The sequence below is a fragment of the Microtus pennsylvanicus genome, chromosome 6 (genome assembly GCF_037038515.1).
Source record: "Microtus pennsylvanicus isolate mMicPen1 chromosome 6, mMicPen1.hap1, whole genome shotgun sequence".
In the NCBI taxonomy this organism is placed as follows: domain Eukaryota; kingdom Metazoa; phylum Chordata; class Mammalia; order Rodentia; family Cricetidae; genus Microtus; species Microtus pennsylvanicus.
Window position 1 is genome coordinate 116,421,303 of NC_134584.1, and position 18,532 is coordinate 116,439,834.

General features: G+C 50.1%; 1 protein-coding gene across 1 annotated transcript in view; it reads right to left on the minus strand.

Moving 5' to 3' along the window:
- LOC142852983 (polycystin-1-like protein 2) overlaps positions 1-18,532 on the minus strand; it is a 55,455-nt gene that overhangs the window by 22,269 nt on the left and 14,654 nt on the right. Inside the window, exons 7-19 of the mRNA XM_075977957.1 lie at positions 16,112-16,516; positions 15,418-15,495; positions 14,609-14,658; positions 11,766-11,883; positions 10,623-10,830; positions 10,309-10,429; positions 9,467-9,608; positions 7,726-7,902; positions 4,835-4,980; positions 4,084-4,275; positions 2,813-2,944; positions 2,491-2,673; positions 570-694 (exon numbers count right to left, since the gene is read on the minus strand). Coding sequence (XP_075834072.1) covers positions 570-694; positions 2,491-2,673; positions 2,813-2,944; positions 4,084-4,275; positions 4,835-4,980; positions 7,726-7,902; positions 9,467-9,608; positions 10,309-10,429; positions 10,623-10,830; positions 11,766-11,883; positions 14,609-14,658; positions 15,418-15,495; positions 16,112-16,516 — 2,077 coding nt within the window. The remainder of the gene's footprint in view (positions 1-569; positions 695-2,490; positions 2,674-2,812; positions 2,945-4,083; positions 4,276-4,834; positions 4,981-7,725; positions 7,903-9,466; positions 9,609-10,308; positions 10,430-10,622; positions 10,831-11,765; positions 11,884-14,608; positions 14,659-15,417; positions 15,496-16,111; positions 16,517-18,532) is intronic.

An 18,532-nucleotide genomic window follows, 5' to 3' on the forward strand; every position in this document is an offset into this window, starting at 1 on the left:
GCAAGGGAGCCCCCCTCCTGTGTGTGTGTATGTGTGCGTGTATGTGTGTGTGCGCGCACGCACGCGCGTGTGTCCGTGTATGTGTGTGCGTGTCTGTTTCCTCTGGGTTGCACATGATCTTCATTATCTTGTGTCAGAGTAGCTGTGATCAGTTAACGGCTCCAAGACTGGACCCATTAGCATTCCGCTGTGGAAGGACAAAAAAGGTCACAAGGCTTGTGAGGCCCAGGGGACACATAAGGCCCTTTCCTTTCCTAAGAATATATAAGCAAGTAATAATTGCTGGGATACAGTGAGAATGATGTGTGTGGTCCCACTCATTCGCCCCACGCCCCCCTTACCTGCACAGTTCTCCCGGGACTTTCTCAACACTGGGCTTAGCTCTCCACAGTTCCCATTCTGTCCCAAACAAACATCTCCATGGTGGAAAGACTCCATGACACCCACACACCAAGCCTGGTCCCAGTACTTCTCCAGCCCTAAGACTCGCCTCTGGGTCCTGCCTCGTGTAGTTCAGTATGAGGGCTAGGGCATCAACTTTCTTGGGCATGCACAGGGCAGCTCAGTACCTGTCTGTGTACACAGAGATGTAGGGGGTTTCTAGGATGGCTGGAGGGCCCCCTGGCAATGTCCCCAGCAGGAGGGCAGTCTGCAAATGGTCTACAACCTGAAGTAGCTGGGCCACGATGTGAGCCTGGAAAGGAAGCAGAATATTGCTGTGGACGTCACCACAGGCCCCTTTGACTGCTGTCGCCGGGTTACTGTGGGACTCTTAGCAGGGGCTGGGAGAAGACAGGGAAATAGTAGACCAAAAAGGCCCTGCAGGTCATGGACAAAGCAGGCATCCAAAAGAAGTCCAAAGCATTTGTCTGACTCCCAGGGGCTCCTCCGCCCTCACAGCAGCCCCGTGAGGCAGGTGCTTCCCATCCCCTGGGCAGAAGGGCAGAGAAGAGAACACGGAGAAGAGGTGATGTGGGAAGTCAAATATTGGTGAGGTGGAAGAAGGCTCTCGGGAAATTTGGCTCCAGGGTCCATATGAAGATCCACTGTGCTGTGTGGCCCTGTCCTGCAGGTGTGTACACATGGCCCACATATTGCTCCAGGAGAGGTAAGAGCCACAGGCAAGCTCAGCTCCCTGCCCCATCCAAACCCCCAGAGAAGACACATTCGGTACCAGTTAGTTGGTTCAATGGGTAAGGTTCTCGCAAACTAAACCTGACTGCCTGAGTTCCATCCTAGGACCCCACGTGGTGGACGGAGAGAATCTGTTCTCATTGGTTGTCCCCTGACTTCCACATGCATGCTGGGGCATGTGTGCCCCTCAAATAAACAAATGTTTAAACATTTTTAGACACATTCTCGTGATGACAAACAAAGCTAGGGCAAGGACCTAGCAAAGGACCTAATAGTGTGTGTGTGTGTGTGAGTCTGTCTGCCTGCCTGTGTATTTGTGTTTGTGTGTATCCATGGTATCCATGACTGTATTTGAGATGTGACTGCATGTATGTATGTATGTATGTGTTTGAGTGTGTACATGCAAGTCGGTGTGAGCACTAATGTGTGAAAACAAGAGTGTATATGACTGAATTTGGGAGTTGATCTGAGGGCGTGTGTATAAGTATGGATGAGTGTGCATGGACAAGTTACTGTCTGGTTGACACTGCCCATGAGAGTCTATGTGCCACTGCATTGCCATATGAGAATGTACATCCATGCCTGTATGTATGTGCTTGATGGGACGAAGTATGTGTGTTTCGGGGGCTTCCAGGTATGTGCACGAGTGTGTGGCCATTGCGAGTGTGGCTGTGCATATGTAATTGTGAAGGGTGTGTACGTATGAGTGTGTAAGGATGAGCACGGGAGTGTGTTTAGTATCTAAACACGTGGCCACATGGGAGAGGATGACCTTGCGTCTTTGTACGTGGCTGTCCTTCGGTTCTTTAGGAATAGAGAAGGTGGCCCATGGGATGAAGGGCTGTGGAGCAGCTGTTATCAAATTAGGCTTTGTGGCTCCGCCGTGATGCAGTCCTGAGAGCCAGTACTCCCAAGGCCCACCAGTGACTATGGAAGCCACACCTATCCCTCCTTTCTTGCCCTAGGAGGCTGACTCCCAAAGACATTCTGTCTGCTTGGATGCAAGAGCCAGAACACTGCCCAAACTTGCAAAAATGGTTCAGATAAGCCGCGCAATGGACAGCGGATGGGGGCGAGACAGAGAGTGGTTCCAGCTACAGACGAGGGAAGAAGCTTAGGGAGCTTGGATGACTTGGCTCCCAAGTGACAGGCGGGGTTCGCTGAGTGCAGCAGCCCTGTTCTGTATACTTGCCCCACACTCTGCTTTCCAGAACCTTCCTCCCAGCTCCCAAGAAGCACTGTAACCTTACGCACCCGCCCAGCATCTGTGGACTGTCGGGAAAGATCCACTCGCAACCCAAGCACAAGCTAGGCACGCAGTGTGGGTGAGGGCTGCCTCTGGTCCAGGGCACCTACCTGGCTGCTATTGACCTCCACAGGCTCTTCAGATCCCTGGCTGAGGGAAGCTTCCAGTACGGTCCCCACCGCTTGAAACATGGCCCTGATGGCTTCTTGGCGTCTCTGATCCTCAGGATGAACCTTGGTACTGGCTGTCAACAGAGCTTCAGCTGCGTGCTGCAGGACCTGACTGGCCTCCCGCTGGCCTCACCCAAAGAAGGAAAAAGAGTGTGAGCCCCTGCCTGGGACTGGCCATTCAAAGAGCACGGAGTGTACTGGAGGGGCCCAGAGCATGAAGGAACGTGTGCCTTGGCCTAGCCTGGCCACTGGAAATTCTCACCTGAGCCACCGAGGTGAGCTCCTCGCTATGGCGGGTCACCTCTCTCAGCGCCTCAGCCAAACCCTGCACCCTCTGCATGTTCTCCGGGTCAGTGCTGAGCACGGACAGCGATCTCAGCACAAGCTCTCTGACCTTAGCACAGAGGGAGAAATGGCAGGAAGGGAAAGATAATTTCAAAGGCTCCGAGAAGGCCTTGCAGGAGAATTTGGGGTCCCAGGAATGACTAGGCTCATCTGGGCTCTGTAGACTTGGAGGTAGAACAGACAGGATAATGGCCAAAAGATACCCACACCCAGATCTTTGAAACCTGTGACCATATTGCCTCGCAGGAAAAAAAAAAAGAAAAGGTGCTTTGACAAAATCATTCTGAAGATATGGTTCAGCCCAGCACCTTCACATGGGGAGATCCTTTGGCAGCTACAGGTGGGAGTGGTATAATCGCAAGGGTCTCCATAAGACAGAGGTGGGAACACTGAGGAAGGAGATCGGTGATGTGTGCATGGGTGGAGAGAGGATGCGTGGAGAGGGGAGGGTTTCAAAAAGGTAGTAAGGGGATGTTGGTAGGCTTGACAACTTACATATTTAGTATGCAAGAATGTAGACCTAGCTGGGTGGTGGTGGCGCACGCCTTTAATCCGAGCACTCTGGAGGAGCACTCTGGAGGCAGAGGCAGGCGGATCTTTGTGAGTTTGAGGTCAGCCTGGTCTACGGAGTGAGTTCCAGGACAAGTTCCAAAGCTACAGAGAAACCCTGTCTCAAAAACAAACAAAATAAAAGAATGAAGACTAAGCTCCATTGCCTAGAGCCTGTGTAAACACACACACACACACACACACACACACACACACACACACGTACACACACACACACGTACACACGCACACACACATGGAAAAGGGGGTTAGGTTAGGAGCCTAGGACTGGCGATGACCTCTAGAAGCTGGAAACACTAAGAAGCAGGTTCTCCCCTACAGCTTCCAGAAAGTTCTCAGCCTTCACTTTCCTCCTCCAGTCATCTTTAGTATGAGGGAGCTGGAGTGAGGCTCTCAAATCCCCTTCAGCTTCCAGAAGGCTGTGACTCCACAGTGTTGGGCAGAGAAAGTGGGTTACCAATAAAGAAGATACTTTCTTCACTTTATGCCACTCGTTGGAAGAATTAAAGCAGGAAGTGACAGTGACCACTGGGAGACACTCAAGGTTTCTCTGATTCATGAGCCCCATCCCCACCCCAAGAAGTCACGTGTAGATTTTAAAGGACCCGTTTCACGCACCTTCATTTTGGTATCTGTTCTAAGCTGCCCAGAGCCTGGGCTCTGGTCCTCCTGGTTAAGTTCAGAAGACACAGCCTTGACAAAGTGTAGAAACTGGTCACCACCATGCTCATCTTGCAGAGCTGAGGAGATTCTCTCCGCCACAGTAGCCTGGAATGTCACATAGTCACTACCTGTGTTCCCATGGCCCACCTGACAAGGAAACCAGAAACAGACTGAATGGTCCCTGTTCAAGAAACTGGATCCTAAAGTCCTGGGTCTGGGAGCAGAGGAAGCCTGGTAAAAGGCTCTCGGGCACTTCCTGAGACTGGAGGGCACCTCGACCCGACCCGTTTGCACACCACATCTTTGGGGCAAACCCACACTCCACCTCCAGCTGCCCTCTTCATCCTACACATCCCCCACCTGCCTCCCAGCCATGAACTTCTCTTAAGACCTCTCCAGACTCAGCCCAGACAGAGTTCAGTCCTCCGATCTCCGCCCTTCTGCTTCAACTCGCCCCTGCTCCCAGGACTTTCCCATACTCTGGCTAACTAAGTCATAAGATATACAAAGGCATGTGTCTGCGGCTGTATCCTCAGGACTTGGCGCACAGCGGATGGGTACTCTGTAAATATTTGCGGAAGGAATGAGTGTATAGGCGATTCATCACCCGTGCCCTCGGCCGCCTCCACATGCCTCCTAGTTCCTGAGGTTCAGCTGGGTGGAGGCATTTCCCAGGAAGGAAACACCGGGCATCGCTACCACCCACCTTAGCTGCCACTTGGGTCTGCTGTCTGTCCCCTGCCTGATTGGTGACAGAGATGACCACCGTCAGGACAAAGCCATCCTTTTCTTTCCCAAGTGGTAGGAACACAGCAGGGAGTGCTGGTTCAGGGCCACAGTGGAGGCAGGAACCTGGCAGGGTGGAAGCGAAGCAATTAGGAGGGCAGAGCCTGCTCCTGCTCACAGGGCCAGAGAAATCTTAGTTATTGGTGGCGTGGCAGCCATTCTAGAAATCCACAGGTTTCTGTACCTGTAGAATCATTTCCCTAAAGTGTATGAAAAATTGAAGGACCTTCTCCCTGTTTACAAGTAGGTTTTTGTTTTTTTGTGGTGGTTAAGTTAAACCATTTTTAAAGATTATTTTTTAAAGATTTATTTATTTAAATGAGTGTTCTGTCTACATGTTCACCAGAGGCAGGCATTGACTCCCACTATAGATGGTTGTGAGCCACCACGTGGTTTCTGGGAATTGAACTCAGGGCCTCTGGAAGAGCGGCCAGTTTTCTTAACCCCTGAGTCATCTCTCCAGCCCAAAATGTGTTTTTATTTTATGTGTATAGTTTTTCTGTGCACGTGTATATCTGTGTACTACACACATGCCCGATCCCTAAAGGGGCCAGCAGGGGGTGATGAATCCTTTCGAATTGGAGCTATAGATGGTCGTGAGCCACCATGTAGGTGCTGGGAATAGAACCCGGGTCTTCTGGAAGAGCAATGAGTTCTCTTAACAACTGAGCCAACTCTCCAGTCCCAGGCGGGTTTGTTTTGGTTTTGGTGTTTTTGTTATTACAATGCGGTAAAACCATATTACAACACGAACAAAAAGAAGGTAGGGAGTAGGGGGAGAGAAAGGAAGAGCAGCAGGGAGAAGAGAAATTCAGCCCCTAAAACTCCACAGCCTTCGGAGTCAGCCACGTGAGTTAGGTGCGTGTGTTTTGTTTGCTTTAATCTTCATACATGTGTATGTGATATGTGTGATATGCGTGTATGTGCGTGATGTGAGAGAGATGTGCGTGTGTGTTTATACCCACATGCCACAGCACACATGTGGGGGGCAGAGAATAACTTCATGGCATTGGTCCTCTCTTACCACCTTTATGTGAGTGTGAGGATTAAACTCAAGTCCCAGTCCAGAGCAGCAAGCACCTGTACCCAATGAGCAGTCGAGCCAGCCCCTTGCTTGTTTGTTTATTATTATTATTATTTGAGGGGTTTGTTGTTCCTTGCTTTTCTGAGACATTGTCTCACTCTGCAGTCCAGGCTGGCCTGGAACTCACCAGGGAGCCCAGGCTGGTCTTGAACTCACGGCAATCCCTCTGCACCAGCCTCTGAAGTGCTGGGTGGGATTGTAGACGGGAGTCACCTCCCATGGTGTCAGTGTTGGTTCAGGGTTTGGTTTTATAGTGTGGGGGTGGATTCTGGTGCTTCCCGCGTGTAAGCCCTCCAGACCAATCACTCTGCCGCTGAACTGCCCCACTGCACCTACAGAGAGCTTCCCAGTTGCTATGCCTCAAACCACGCCCCTTGGTACATGGCGTGGCTTGCCTGCTGTCTCTACCACTAGATGTTAACGATCATGAAGTTAAGGATTTCCTCTGTTGTGTCCAATGCTACAAGCCTAGCACCCAGAACACAGTGTGGCATTTGGCGTTCGTATGCTGTAAAAGTAAGTGAATGAATGACTATCTTTTGTTTCTTAAAGGAGACCCGCACATCACGGAAGTCTCCAGTCATTGTGCATGCCGTGTGCAGACAATCGTGAAGCTATTGACTTGCAATTAAACAGCGCCGTCCAATCACATTTCCTAGCCATCTTGCTCTCCTGTATGAGATGGGGGATGAGACAAAGGGGGATTTCTGGCCTCTCCGTTTGGGTACAAAGGGGACTACTTGCCTCGCTTGGGTTTCCTTTTTCTTTCCACGCTCAGACCCAGCCATTACCTTCTTAACAGCCCAGTGTTTGCGCATTCTTTGATGGGCATCCAATGAAGACGATGCTCCCTAGAAGGGCTTCCACCCACCTCTCCCTAGTTAAGGTACACTGTTTATGTCATATGGTGTCTGGGGCACGATACTGTGGAGTGTGCCAGCACCACTCCTGATGCCTCAGTTTGGAAGAAAGTTTCTCTTGGACGAAGGCCCACACAGAACTCCTGTGATGATCCCCAGATGCCCAGGGCCACAGGGAGAACCAGCAGCCACCAAAACGGAACAGTAAATGGAGGGAGCTGCCCCGAGCCACCCTTCTCTTCATGTTCATTGCTTGTCTGGGTGTGGTTGTCAAGACTGACATGGCTGACTGTGTGGGGTGTCATGCAGTGTAGGTAGGGTCTTTGATGGTCACCCTCTGAGAATCTATGTAAAAAAAGTTCTTTGAGAGTTGCTTGTCCTGGGACACCGTCATTCTCTCCTACCACTTACAAAGTGTTGAAGGTTCTAAGAACCAGATCTTTTTCTCTCTTTCCAGCTCGCTCTAGCTCCTGACTTTTAAAGGGATGCAGTGCCCCCTTCTGCGGTGCCTCCCTCTCTTGCTCACTCATTTGCTCTCTCTCGTGTGTGTGTGTGTGTGTGTGTGTATGTAAGACTATGACCGGGTGTGTCCATACATACCTGTTGGGTCTCTTCATTCATCTAACCCTCTTTTATACCTTATACTGGGACAAAGTCAGTGTGTCCTCTGGGCTTGTTGGATGCTGTCCTTCTGGTGTGATGACTGGGCCAGGGCTTTGGGGATGACCAAGGCTTCAGAGTCCCTCATCCTGCCAGTCTCCCTCCATTCTACAATAGATTCTATTACAGCCCCCAGACAGGGATAATCCCTGCTCTCGGAGAAGATGATCCTGAGGGCTGAGGGAGAGCAGCATCTCTAGCTGGTACCTGACTGCAGACAGAAGCAGTACTCCAGGGGGCCTGGGGCTGTGGCGGCAGTGCAGAAGACAGCAAAGCTCGTCAGGACAGTACCCTCCTCCGGGACGATGGCACAGGCAGGCACCTCCGGTACAGGTAGCATGCTAATCACGTAGGAATCCTCCCCATAGGTATGGCTGGTCAGTGCTGGGAAGGGAAGATTCATATGCTTAGGGGACTGTATGTCCAGAAACTTAGCCCCTCTTCAGGATGACCTGGGGAGCTTGTTAAGCAAAGATTGTTGGACCTCTGCAGCCCTGAACCCTCTGATCTCTCTGGAGATTCTGGGGTAAGCCCCCCAATACTCCTACCTAACAATTGTCCCCAATGCAGGTCCATGAGGCTCACTTTAAGAAAATGGACAGAGAGAGAGAGAGAGAGAGAGAGAGAGAGAGAGAGAGAGAGAGAGAGAGAGAGACTCAGGCAGATATGGAGCTCGAATTCTGGTTCTGCTATTTACTGTCCAAGTGGCCTTGGACTTGACCTCTGTCATCTGTAAGGTGGAACCAATAATGACTTCCTCATAGTGACTTCATGAGCAGCTTACCCAGAAGCCATCTCTTTCCATTCCGACACCCTCAGCTGTGAGCCCCCATCTGTTCTGCAGCAATGTGCCATTTTACTTGGTTCAAAAAGAACACAAGGCCACTAGAGCCGAGGAAAGGGGAATCTTGTTTTGTTTTGTTTTTGGAGACAGGGTTTCTCTGTAACTTTGGAGCCTGTCCTGGAACTAACTCTTGTAGACCAGGCTGGCCTCTAACTCACAAAGATCAACCTGCCTCTGCCTCCCGAGTGCTGGGATTAAAGGCATGCGCCACCATCACCAGCAGCTGCAAAGGAGAATCTTAATTGGTTACCACTAACGCCCTGGCCTAACTCCGTTGAGATGGCCGGAGGTGGAGCAGGAGCGTCCACTGAACCAGTGCCTCTGTTTGTCTGGCTGTGGGTGCTCTGTGGGCTGGGTTAGAAAACACAGAATCCGCAGGCAGCACAGGCGGTACTTGCCTGCAGTCCTAGCAGGAAACTGAGGGAAAAGACATGTTCTTAGAAGCATAGCGTTAGAAAACACAGAATCCACAGGCAGCACAGGCGGTACTTGCCTGCAGTCCTAGCAGGAAACTGAGGGAAAAGACATGTTCTTAGAAGCATAGCGTTAGAAAACACAGAATCCACAGGCAGCACAGGCGGTACTTGCCTGCAGTCCTAGCAGGAAACTGAGGGAAAAGACATGTTCTTAGAAGCATAGCGTTAGAAAACACAGAATCCACAGGCAGCACAGGCGGTACTTGCCTGCAGTCCTAGCAGGAAACTGAGGGAAAAGACATGTTCTTAGAAGCATAGCCATTAAAGAATTTAAAAAAGAAAAAGTGTAGCCATCTTTGTTCTGTGACTCTCTATTGGAACACTGGGCTCATTGTCAATGTGTAACTTTGGCTTCTTCTGGTAGGAAACACAGGTTGACATAGGCTGGCCAGCTTGCCTCACTGGTATTCTGTCAGCCATCTTGTGTGCTAACAACCCCAGGGCAGGTATTTCTATCACCCCAGCTTTACATGTGAGGAAACTGAGGTAATCAGAAGTCAAATCCTTTGCCAGAAGTCTCCTAAGTAGAAAGCCCACACCCTCGTCCCTGCTAGCCTGATGCTCCTTATTTTAGCCTTTTCAAGTCCGTCTTCTTTCTGCGACAGGAGGTAGGGTGGCTGCTTCTCACCTGTGACCCGGATCCGAACAACAGGTCCCCAGGTCTGCAGGAGGCTGCTGTTCAGTAGCAGCGTGGAGGAGTTGCCGTGAAGGAGGGTCAGCGAGCGCGGCCAAAATCCTCTGAGTCTGCAGGCATCAGGGAGGGGCTCAGCCTGCAAGAGAACAGCACTGAGGGCCTTAGAGTCTGTGGGGTAGGAACCCGGACATCCTTAGTCCCATGGCTTCCATCTCCAGGCCTGACAGACTTCTCTCTGAGGAATGAATGGCAGGCTCTGCTGCTACTCTGGGGGTCAGTACATAGTCAGTCTCCAGCTTTGTCTCTTGTCTGAGGTCAGATTCCCAGAAAAGGAGCATGAGGAGGACTGTGTATAGGTCACTAGTGGAGGGAGGAGCCTGAGGAGGGATGTGAAAGCAGGTCACATATGGAGGGTGAACTCCCCAGGGAATCGACAAGTAAACGGGCAGAGAAAAGAGTGAGAGCAAGCAGTTTTAAGAAGCATCCTTCCCAGGATGGCCCTGAGGGACCTCCGCCATGTGAGGTGTGCTGCAGGTCTTTGGGGCATGGGTGCCAGGTTGCTAGGTTTTCCTGTTCATCAGCTGTAGGCCATCAGACTCCTGCAGGTGGCTTTGGCTGAGGGCAACAGAGTCTGCCTCCCCACAGACTTGGCTCCTTTGTATCCGTTCACCTGTCAGAATTCCCTCAGACCCCTCAGAAGCATGTCCCGTAATCTTCCTGACCTCCCTGCGCTGGCTCCAAGTGGGGTTGGCGCACCCTGGCTCAGGACCTGGCATGCAACGTGAGTCTGATCCTCTCGGAGGACTCAGTTTTACTGAGTGGTGGTGACAGCTCACCGTCTCTGATGAGGTGTCATCTAAGTACCAGCTGAACGTGACCGCTGGGCTTTCATGGCCCACAGTGACCGTGAGCAGAATGTTTTGGTCGGCTTTCACTGGCTGGCAGTTCTTCTCACAGCTGGAAGGGACAGAGAATAAAGAAAGAAAGCTCCATTCATGACCATTTGCTTAGTCTTGGTCCAGTTCTCGAGTCTGTGGAGAGCCTGGGACATGAAAGATGAAGTAAGAGCCGCCAACGTCCTAACCTAACCAGGACAGCGCCTTGGTCTGCGGGCAGGTGAAGAGAGTCAGGGCACGGCCACATGCCTCACCTGATTTGAGGCCGGAGGTCCAGAGGAGAAAACACATAGAGGCACTGTTCTGTCTCTCTCTCCAGTTCCCGGCCCCTTAGGATAGCCAAGTGCAGGGTGACAGCAGAGTTGAGGGGTGGCAGACAGGAGGTGGGGAGCACCAGCCGCCTTTGGTCTGTGTGCAGCAGTTGCCTCTCCACACAGTCATTCCACTGAGCCCAGCAATGTCCTGAGAGAGACAGCAGACACTTGGGCACAGCACCCCTGAGCCTTACACACCATGGGCTTTGTGCTTTAGTTAGGCTTTGGGGGTGGTGGTTCGGTTTTGTTGAGACCCAGTCTGGCTGCACAGCCTGATCTAGCCTCAACCAGATGATCTTCCTGCCTCTGACTCCTGAGTGCTAGGGTTGCAGGGCTGAGTCACCATGCCCAACTGCCAGTTATCCCATTTTATTTTGGTTTTGGGGGCGTGTGCATGTGCGTGCATGCATACATGCGTGTATACATACATGCGCACGTTTGTGTGTGTTTGCGTACATGCCCACACATGTTCGTGAGCATACACGTCATGGATGCATGTGGAGGACAGGGACCACTTGAAGGAGCCCGTTTTTCCCTTCCACGGTGTGGGTGCCAGGGACTGAACTCGGGTCGTCAGGCTCGGCAGCAAGCACTTTAACCTGCTGAGCCGTCTCATAAGCCTCAGTTACTCCATTTTTAGAAATCTAAGTTATAAAAGTAGCCACGGAAGATAAAGACTGTGTGTAGAATGTTTGTGTGTGTGTGTTTATGGTGTTGTGTGTTAGGAGAGAATGACTCTCTTAGAACAGGACTTTCTCGTCACGGGATTTATCAGGATTTGCCAGCGCATGCTGTCAATTAACAAAGAAGTCTGGCTTTTATATTGTGTTACTGTTTTTAAATCTCCTCATGGCCCTGTCACCTGTTTTCGGGGCCACCACCCCTCCTTGGCTTGCTGTTACTCCTCCCCACCCATTTCTGTGGCTCACACTCTGGCACACACAGGTTGACAGTGTCGGGCATGGGTCGTGTCAGATGAAGACATGATTGACAGATGAAGATGAGCATCAGCAAGTCTGACGATGCTCACACATCAGTGATGGGGGATGGGGGGGGGCTGGCTGGAGAGTGTACACCACCTACCACAGGACCAGCGGAAGCCCAAATCTGGGTCATCATCTGGCCAGCTCAGTGTGGCTTCTGTGAAGTGATCCACGAACAGTTCAGGCTCAGTGAACACCTTCATGTCCCCTTTGTCTCCCTGGAGAGCAAGTAACCACCGGTGAGACAACACTCTCTAGTTCAGTTTCACTGTAGAATGCTGCCGCCAACATACCCTCCAACCCCAAGCAGTGTGTGTTGACAGAGGCCACAGGGTGAGGCTCAGAGCAGAGAAAGTTCTGGATGGCCTTCTGTCCTGGGGTTTCCCTCAGGAGGCCTGGAGTGTCTTCCTAAGATTCCCTGGGTACCTAGCTTTGTTTCCAGTGTAGGCTTGGACAGAGGTCATTCTGAGCCAGGTCCTGTGCTAATGACCGGAGATGCAGTAACAGAGACTCAACTGTTGCCCTTAAGGTGGACAGGAAAGACAGGGACATGAAAGGACACTTAAAACTCAGAGCGCAGCCTATGCTTGGTTAGAGGGGATTCAGTTAGAGGAAGTGGGAGACTGGAAGATGGAGGCATCGGTTAGGAATTCTTTGAGAGATTTGGAAGAGGTGACTCAGTTTGTAAGGTCTCTGTGAGGGTGATGACCTGAATTCAACCCCCAAGCCCACTGAGGGCAGTGGCAGGTGCTCGTAGTGCCAGCCTTGGGGAAATGAGACAGATGAGTCTCAGGCTAACTGGCAAGCCAGACTAGACCACGTGATGAGCTCCAGGATAACAAGAGACCCTGCCTCAAAAACCAAATCAAGCCCAAAGGGGACGGCTCCCAAGGAACAATGCCTGGTGGCCTCTGGTCACTGCATGCTCACATCCATGCACACACAAAGAAAGGAGAAACTGCAAAGAATACAGGCCTCAGGGCCAGCCAAGTCTCAGAGGAATCACAAGCCTGTGTCCTTCAGCCATGGTCTTAATCTCTGTCCCTCTGAGGACTTGTTAGCATCTGACTACCAGGGTTGCCACATCTTCCCTGTATAGAGCCAGAGAAGCTTCCTTCGGGATGGTCTCCCAGAAGCATCCAAAGGAAGAGGAGAGGGTTCTGGCTAGGCAACAGCAGAGACTGTATCAGTTCCGGGAGAGGAATCAATGGGCCCGCAGTGAACTCTGGGAGTAGTTGCTGCTGGGCTCTGTTAAACAACTCAGCTATGGGTCCTCTTGTTTACACCTTGATCGGGAATAACACAAGGAACGCACCCTCTGATGGGCTGTGCACGCCATGAGTGTGTGGAGGTCAGAGGACACCTCAGGGGTCAGTCCTGACCTTTCACTTTGTTTGAGAGCCAGGCTCTTCATCTCCACTGCATAGGCCTGTCTAACTGGCCTTTGTCAAGCTCCCGCGAGTTCCCAGGCCTCCACTTTCCGTCTTGTTTTTTTTTTTTAATTTATTTATTTATTAAGGATTTCTGCCTCCTCCCCGCAACCGCCTCCCATTTCCCTCCCCCTCCCCCGATCACGTCACCCTCCCTCATCTGCTCTAAGAGCAATAAGGGTTCCCTGACCTGTGGGAAGCCCAAGGACCGCCCACCTCTATCCAGGTCTCCTAAGGTGAGCATCCAAACTGCCTAGGCTCCCCCAAAGCCAGTACGTGCAGTAGGATCAAAAACCCACTGCGATTGTTCTTGAGTTCTCAGTATTCCTCATTGTCCTCTATGTTCAGCTAGTCCGGATTTATCCCATACTTTCCGTCTTGTAAGTGGATGTTCCGCTTACACCTTGTAGCAAGAGCTTTATCCACTGATCCATTTTCTCAGTCCTCAAGTCACCTCCGGGCACATCCGGGAGACCACACTCTGGCCATCGCCATCAGCACACCTGATGGGCTCTGGGTAGCCACTTACAAATTCTCGGCCCCTTCCTTCTTCTCCTGTGTCCGCCTCTGAGCTTCCTGAAGGCAGAGAGCACCTGCCTTTCCCACATCACGCCCTTAGCCCCAAGGTCAATTTGTGAACACTGCAGCTGCACGGTAGGTCTTTCTTACTCAGTTAATACGTGCACAAACAGTGACAAGGGGAAGAAACTGAAGACTCTGGCATAAGCATGAAAGAACGCAAGCCTGTTTCCCAAAATAAGTGCTAACGGCTAAGAATTTCCCTCTGAATGCCACCTCGGCTGCAGCCACAAATGTGGATCAACTGTATTGCCATTAGGATTTTAGTTAGAAATACTTTCTAATTTCCCCCATGATTTCCAATTTTACCTCTTTTTTTGTTTTGTTTTGTTTTTTGTTTTTCAGAAATGTGCTACTTTTTTCCTAAGGTCTACCTACATGACCCAATGTCTTATTTTTAACAGCCTCACCCTGTTGTAGTTAGAGAACCTGTTTCTAGGCCTCTTTCCAACTGCAGGACAGCTTGGAAACTCCTGGGGGTCCTGTTAGTATCCTTACTGTGGGTTAATGCCTTGGTACATTGTAAAGATTTGTCACTCATATTGGTTTAATAAAAAATGCTGGTTGGCCAATAGCCACGCAGGAAGTAAAGGCAGGGCAGACAGACTAGAATTCTAGGAAGAGGAAAGGCAGAGACGTAGTAACTAGCCAGACACAGAGGAACCAAGACTAGGATGCCTTACTGAGTAAAGGTACCAAGCCATGTGGTTAAACATAGACAAGAATTATAGGCCAATTTAAGATGTAAGAGCTAGTTAATAATAAGCTTGAGCTAATTGGCCATACAGTTTATAATTATTATAAGCCTCTGTGTATTTCTTTGGAACTGAATAGTTGTGGGACCAGGTAGGAGAGAAACTTTCCAAACCCCAAACTTAAAGCAAAGTGCTTGGATGTCTTTTCTTGTGAACTTAAATGTTTTAAAGATACTCACATTCTTTGCTTCAGCATTCATTCCAGGTGGTTCTTGGAGACTGGAAGGAGCTGTGAACATAATGAGAACAAGCATTAAGCTTTAGTAGAAAATATTGTTAGAAGCTATCAAGTCAGAGTCATGCAAGGGTTGTGGCATATAAGGTCCCAGCTTGGGGTCGAGGAGGGGTCAAGTCTAGACAACACAGAAAGATTCCTCTCAAAAACAGAACAAAACAAAACAAACTCTGAAAAACAAAGGAAGAGCATGCTGAATGTGCCCTAAGATGTCTTTGTAAATGGTTATAGGAACCATGCAGGTGATAGACCCACAGGTGACAAGGCTGTCAGTGGGTGGTGGCAGGTTTGCAGCTGCCTCACCCGACTTTGGCCTGAGTGCTGGGGTTCTGACCTTAGGTGCTCACACCTGCACATCCAGCTTGCCCACTGAGCCCCCTTTACAGCCCTCTTCTTATATGTTTTTGTTATTGCTTTGCAGCACTGGGGGCGGCATTCAGGGCTTCTGTGTGCTAAGCAAGAACTCTATCGCTGAGGCACGCCCTCAGGCCATCACAGGAGAGGTGACAAGACCTCATGTTCGGATGTCCCTCTGTTAGAATGCCTGAGATCATGTGAATGTTACGTCTGAGCACCGCACCGTGCTGTCTAAGGAGAGTCCCATTCAGCACAGAGCTTTTCTGGTACTTTCTGTGACTGTGTCTCCAGAGCAACCAGAGGGTTCTGAGACTGTGGAATGGACCCTGCATCCAGAGCCCTGTCTGGCTCTGGCAGGTTCAGGGCCCTGGACCCCTGAGAGTACAAACGCCTTGCCTGTGACCGTGACGTTCCCCATGTCCGTGCTCAAGTCTGAGACAGCGTTCCGCACACGCACGGTGACCAGAAAGGTGCCTGCAATACAAAGTCACTGACGTTGTCACAATTCTGTGACACAAGGGAGACAGCTCTCTCTCGGTGTTCCTGTATGGTTGACCAAGGGCAACCTTGGAATCTCATGGCCTCTTACGAACTGAAGAATCCTACAATACAACAGGCCTGGAGCAAGGCTCTGGGGACACACAGGTGAAGGAGCATGACACTTAATATACACATAGGTAGAGAATTCACCCTGTGACAAGGACTGGCACTGGGCGGGGACTAAAAGGGAAATGATGGGCAAGTATGATAAAAATATATTATATCCATATATGAAATTCTCTATGAATTAAAAAAAACTATGAGAAGTGTCCAGGCTGAGAGCCCTGCAGGCAGCTAGGAACTCTAAGGGTGGCAGACAGTATGTATTCCCTGACTGAGGAGGGTCTCAGGTAGGGTCACCAGGTAAGTATGTATTCCCTGACTGAGGAGGGTCTCAGGTAGGGTCACCAGGTAAGTATGTATTCCCTGACTGAGGAGGGTCTCAGGTAAGCCGTCATTGTACCCAGGACTGAAAAATTGATGGAACCAAATCAGAAATATATATGTATATAAAAGGGGGCCTGGAAGGGGGAGCTACCAACCCCAGTACCTTCAACAGAAATCGCCACGTGATAGGTCCCGGATGACTGCCCACCACTCTCTTCGTTCTGCGAGAACTTTGCGTTGAGTCCTGCCACCTCAATGGTCACCTCCTCCAGGGTACCACGAGCCACTGAGACATTGACCAGCAGGTCGCACCCAAGCTCCACGTGGTCGGAAGCCCAGGAGGCCTGCAGCCCCGACAGGAGCTCCACCAAGTGAACAGTGATGCTTCCAGAAGGGGCGGAGGCGGTGCTGTTGGTCACGGCTTGGATGTTCAGATGGTGCCTCCCAGGGCCCAGCAGCTCCTGGCTGTCTCTGTCCAGAGTCAGATTGTAAAGTCTCAAGCCCTTCTGGGTGGTGAACTCAGCCAGAGTTATATTACCCGAAAGCACAGCGTAAGGCACCCCGGCTCCTAGGCGGGGTAAGGGAAATTCAGGAAGCCTATTACCAGCTATGCAGCTAGCATTCTAAGAGAGTTCAGACTGATCTCTGATGTCAGATTCTGAGGCAGACATAAAGATATGAGTTCAAAGAAATATCTAAGGATGGACCACACTCCCTAAATGCTGACTGTAATTATTTCTCAATACTGACTTAATAAGTGATTTTTAATTTTTTTAATTTTTATTTTTTTACTTTTTGGGTCTTACCTATTTTTGTTTGTTTGTTTTGTTTTCTTTTTGTTTTTTTCAAGACATGCTTTCTCTGACTAGGCCTGGCTGTCCTAGAACTCCCTCTGTAGACCAGTCTGGCCTGGAACTCAGAGTTCCACCTACCTCAGCCTCCCAAATGCCGGGATTCAAGGTGTGCACCACCATCACCCAGCTCTGCTCATTTTAACTTTGTTTGTTTGTTTGATTTTGAGACAGGCTCTAATTTAGTCCAGGCTGGCCTTGACCTCACCATGTAGCAGAGGCTGGCCTTGAACTATTAACTTTCCTGTCTGAACCTCTCAAATGTTAGGATCACGGGCAAGCACCACCATGCCCAGTTTATATGGCGCTGGGCATCAAACCCAGGATTTCTTGGATGGCAAGTACTCTACCAACTGAGCGGCAGCCCCAGATCCATTATTATTTATTTATTTATACCCTTGAACATAGAAGTTAGATGATAGGGACACTCTTGGGGTGGGAAGCTGACAAAGAAATATCTCTGGGCAGACATGGGGATTTTGTTCATGAGAATGAACCTCAAGTCTCATTGTCAGCCAAAGCAGGTGGACGCGTTTCCTTCAACATCTACCGATGACCTCCTGGGACCGGTCACTATGCATCTCAACCTGTTCTCCACCAAGTGGGTCCTCCCAGGCAGTCTGCAGGTGACTGTCCTAGTTAGAGGCCAAACGCTGCAGTTGGCTGAAAATGCAATGATACATGCAAACACATGGTATCCTTTTCAGCAGAAGTCAAGCCAAACGCCTTCCTTATTTGGATGAGGATGAAAAATAGTGGGGAAGGAAGAGGAGGAGGAGAAGGAAGAGGAGGTATTGGTGGTGGTAATGGTGGTGGTGATCATTTGGTGACAGTGGTTGTGGTGGTTTGAATGTAATTGGCCCCCATAAGTTCATAGGAAGTGGCACTATTAGGAAGTGTGACTTTGCTGGAGTGAGTATGGCCTTGTTGGAGGAAGCACATCCATACATGAGTGGGCTTTGGGGTTTCCTATGTTCAGGATAATGCCCAGTGTCTCAGTCAGTTTTCTGTTGCCTGCAAGATGTAGGACTCTCAGCTACTACTCCAGTACTGTGTCTGCCTGCATGCTGTCGTGCTCCCTGCCATGATGACAATGGACTGAACCTCTAAAACTGTAAGTCAGTCCCCAACTAAATGCTATAGAAACCCTAACTAAAGCCGTGGTGATGAGAGTGGTGGTGATGATCATTTGGTGATGGTGGTGATACTATAAAGCCCTGTAGGAGCAGGCTCCTTTTCATTTGTATTCCTGCTTCCCCCACACCGGGCAAAGAGCTGACACAATTATATTTGTAGGATGACTAAATAAATCAATGAAAGACTATTTTAATTTACCCCAGATGCACATACCAGCCTTCATAAGGCAATAGGCACACAAGGGCAGAAATGATCTCGTGAGTGCTGTGTCAGAGCTCGTCATAGTCCCATTACGTCTCTGTCCAAGTGAAGGAGGTCATACCGAGTCAGATCCTTCCTCATTTGATGGTCATCACCATTATCATCATCACCCTTACTACCATCATCACCATCACCATATCATCACCATCATTATCATCACCACTATCATCATCACTATAACCATCTTCATCATCACCACCACCATCTTCATCATCATCACCACCATCTTCATCATCATCACTATCACCATCTTCATCACCACCACCATCTTCATCATCACCACCATCATCATCACCATCACCATCATCATCACCATCATCATCACTATCACCATC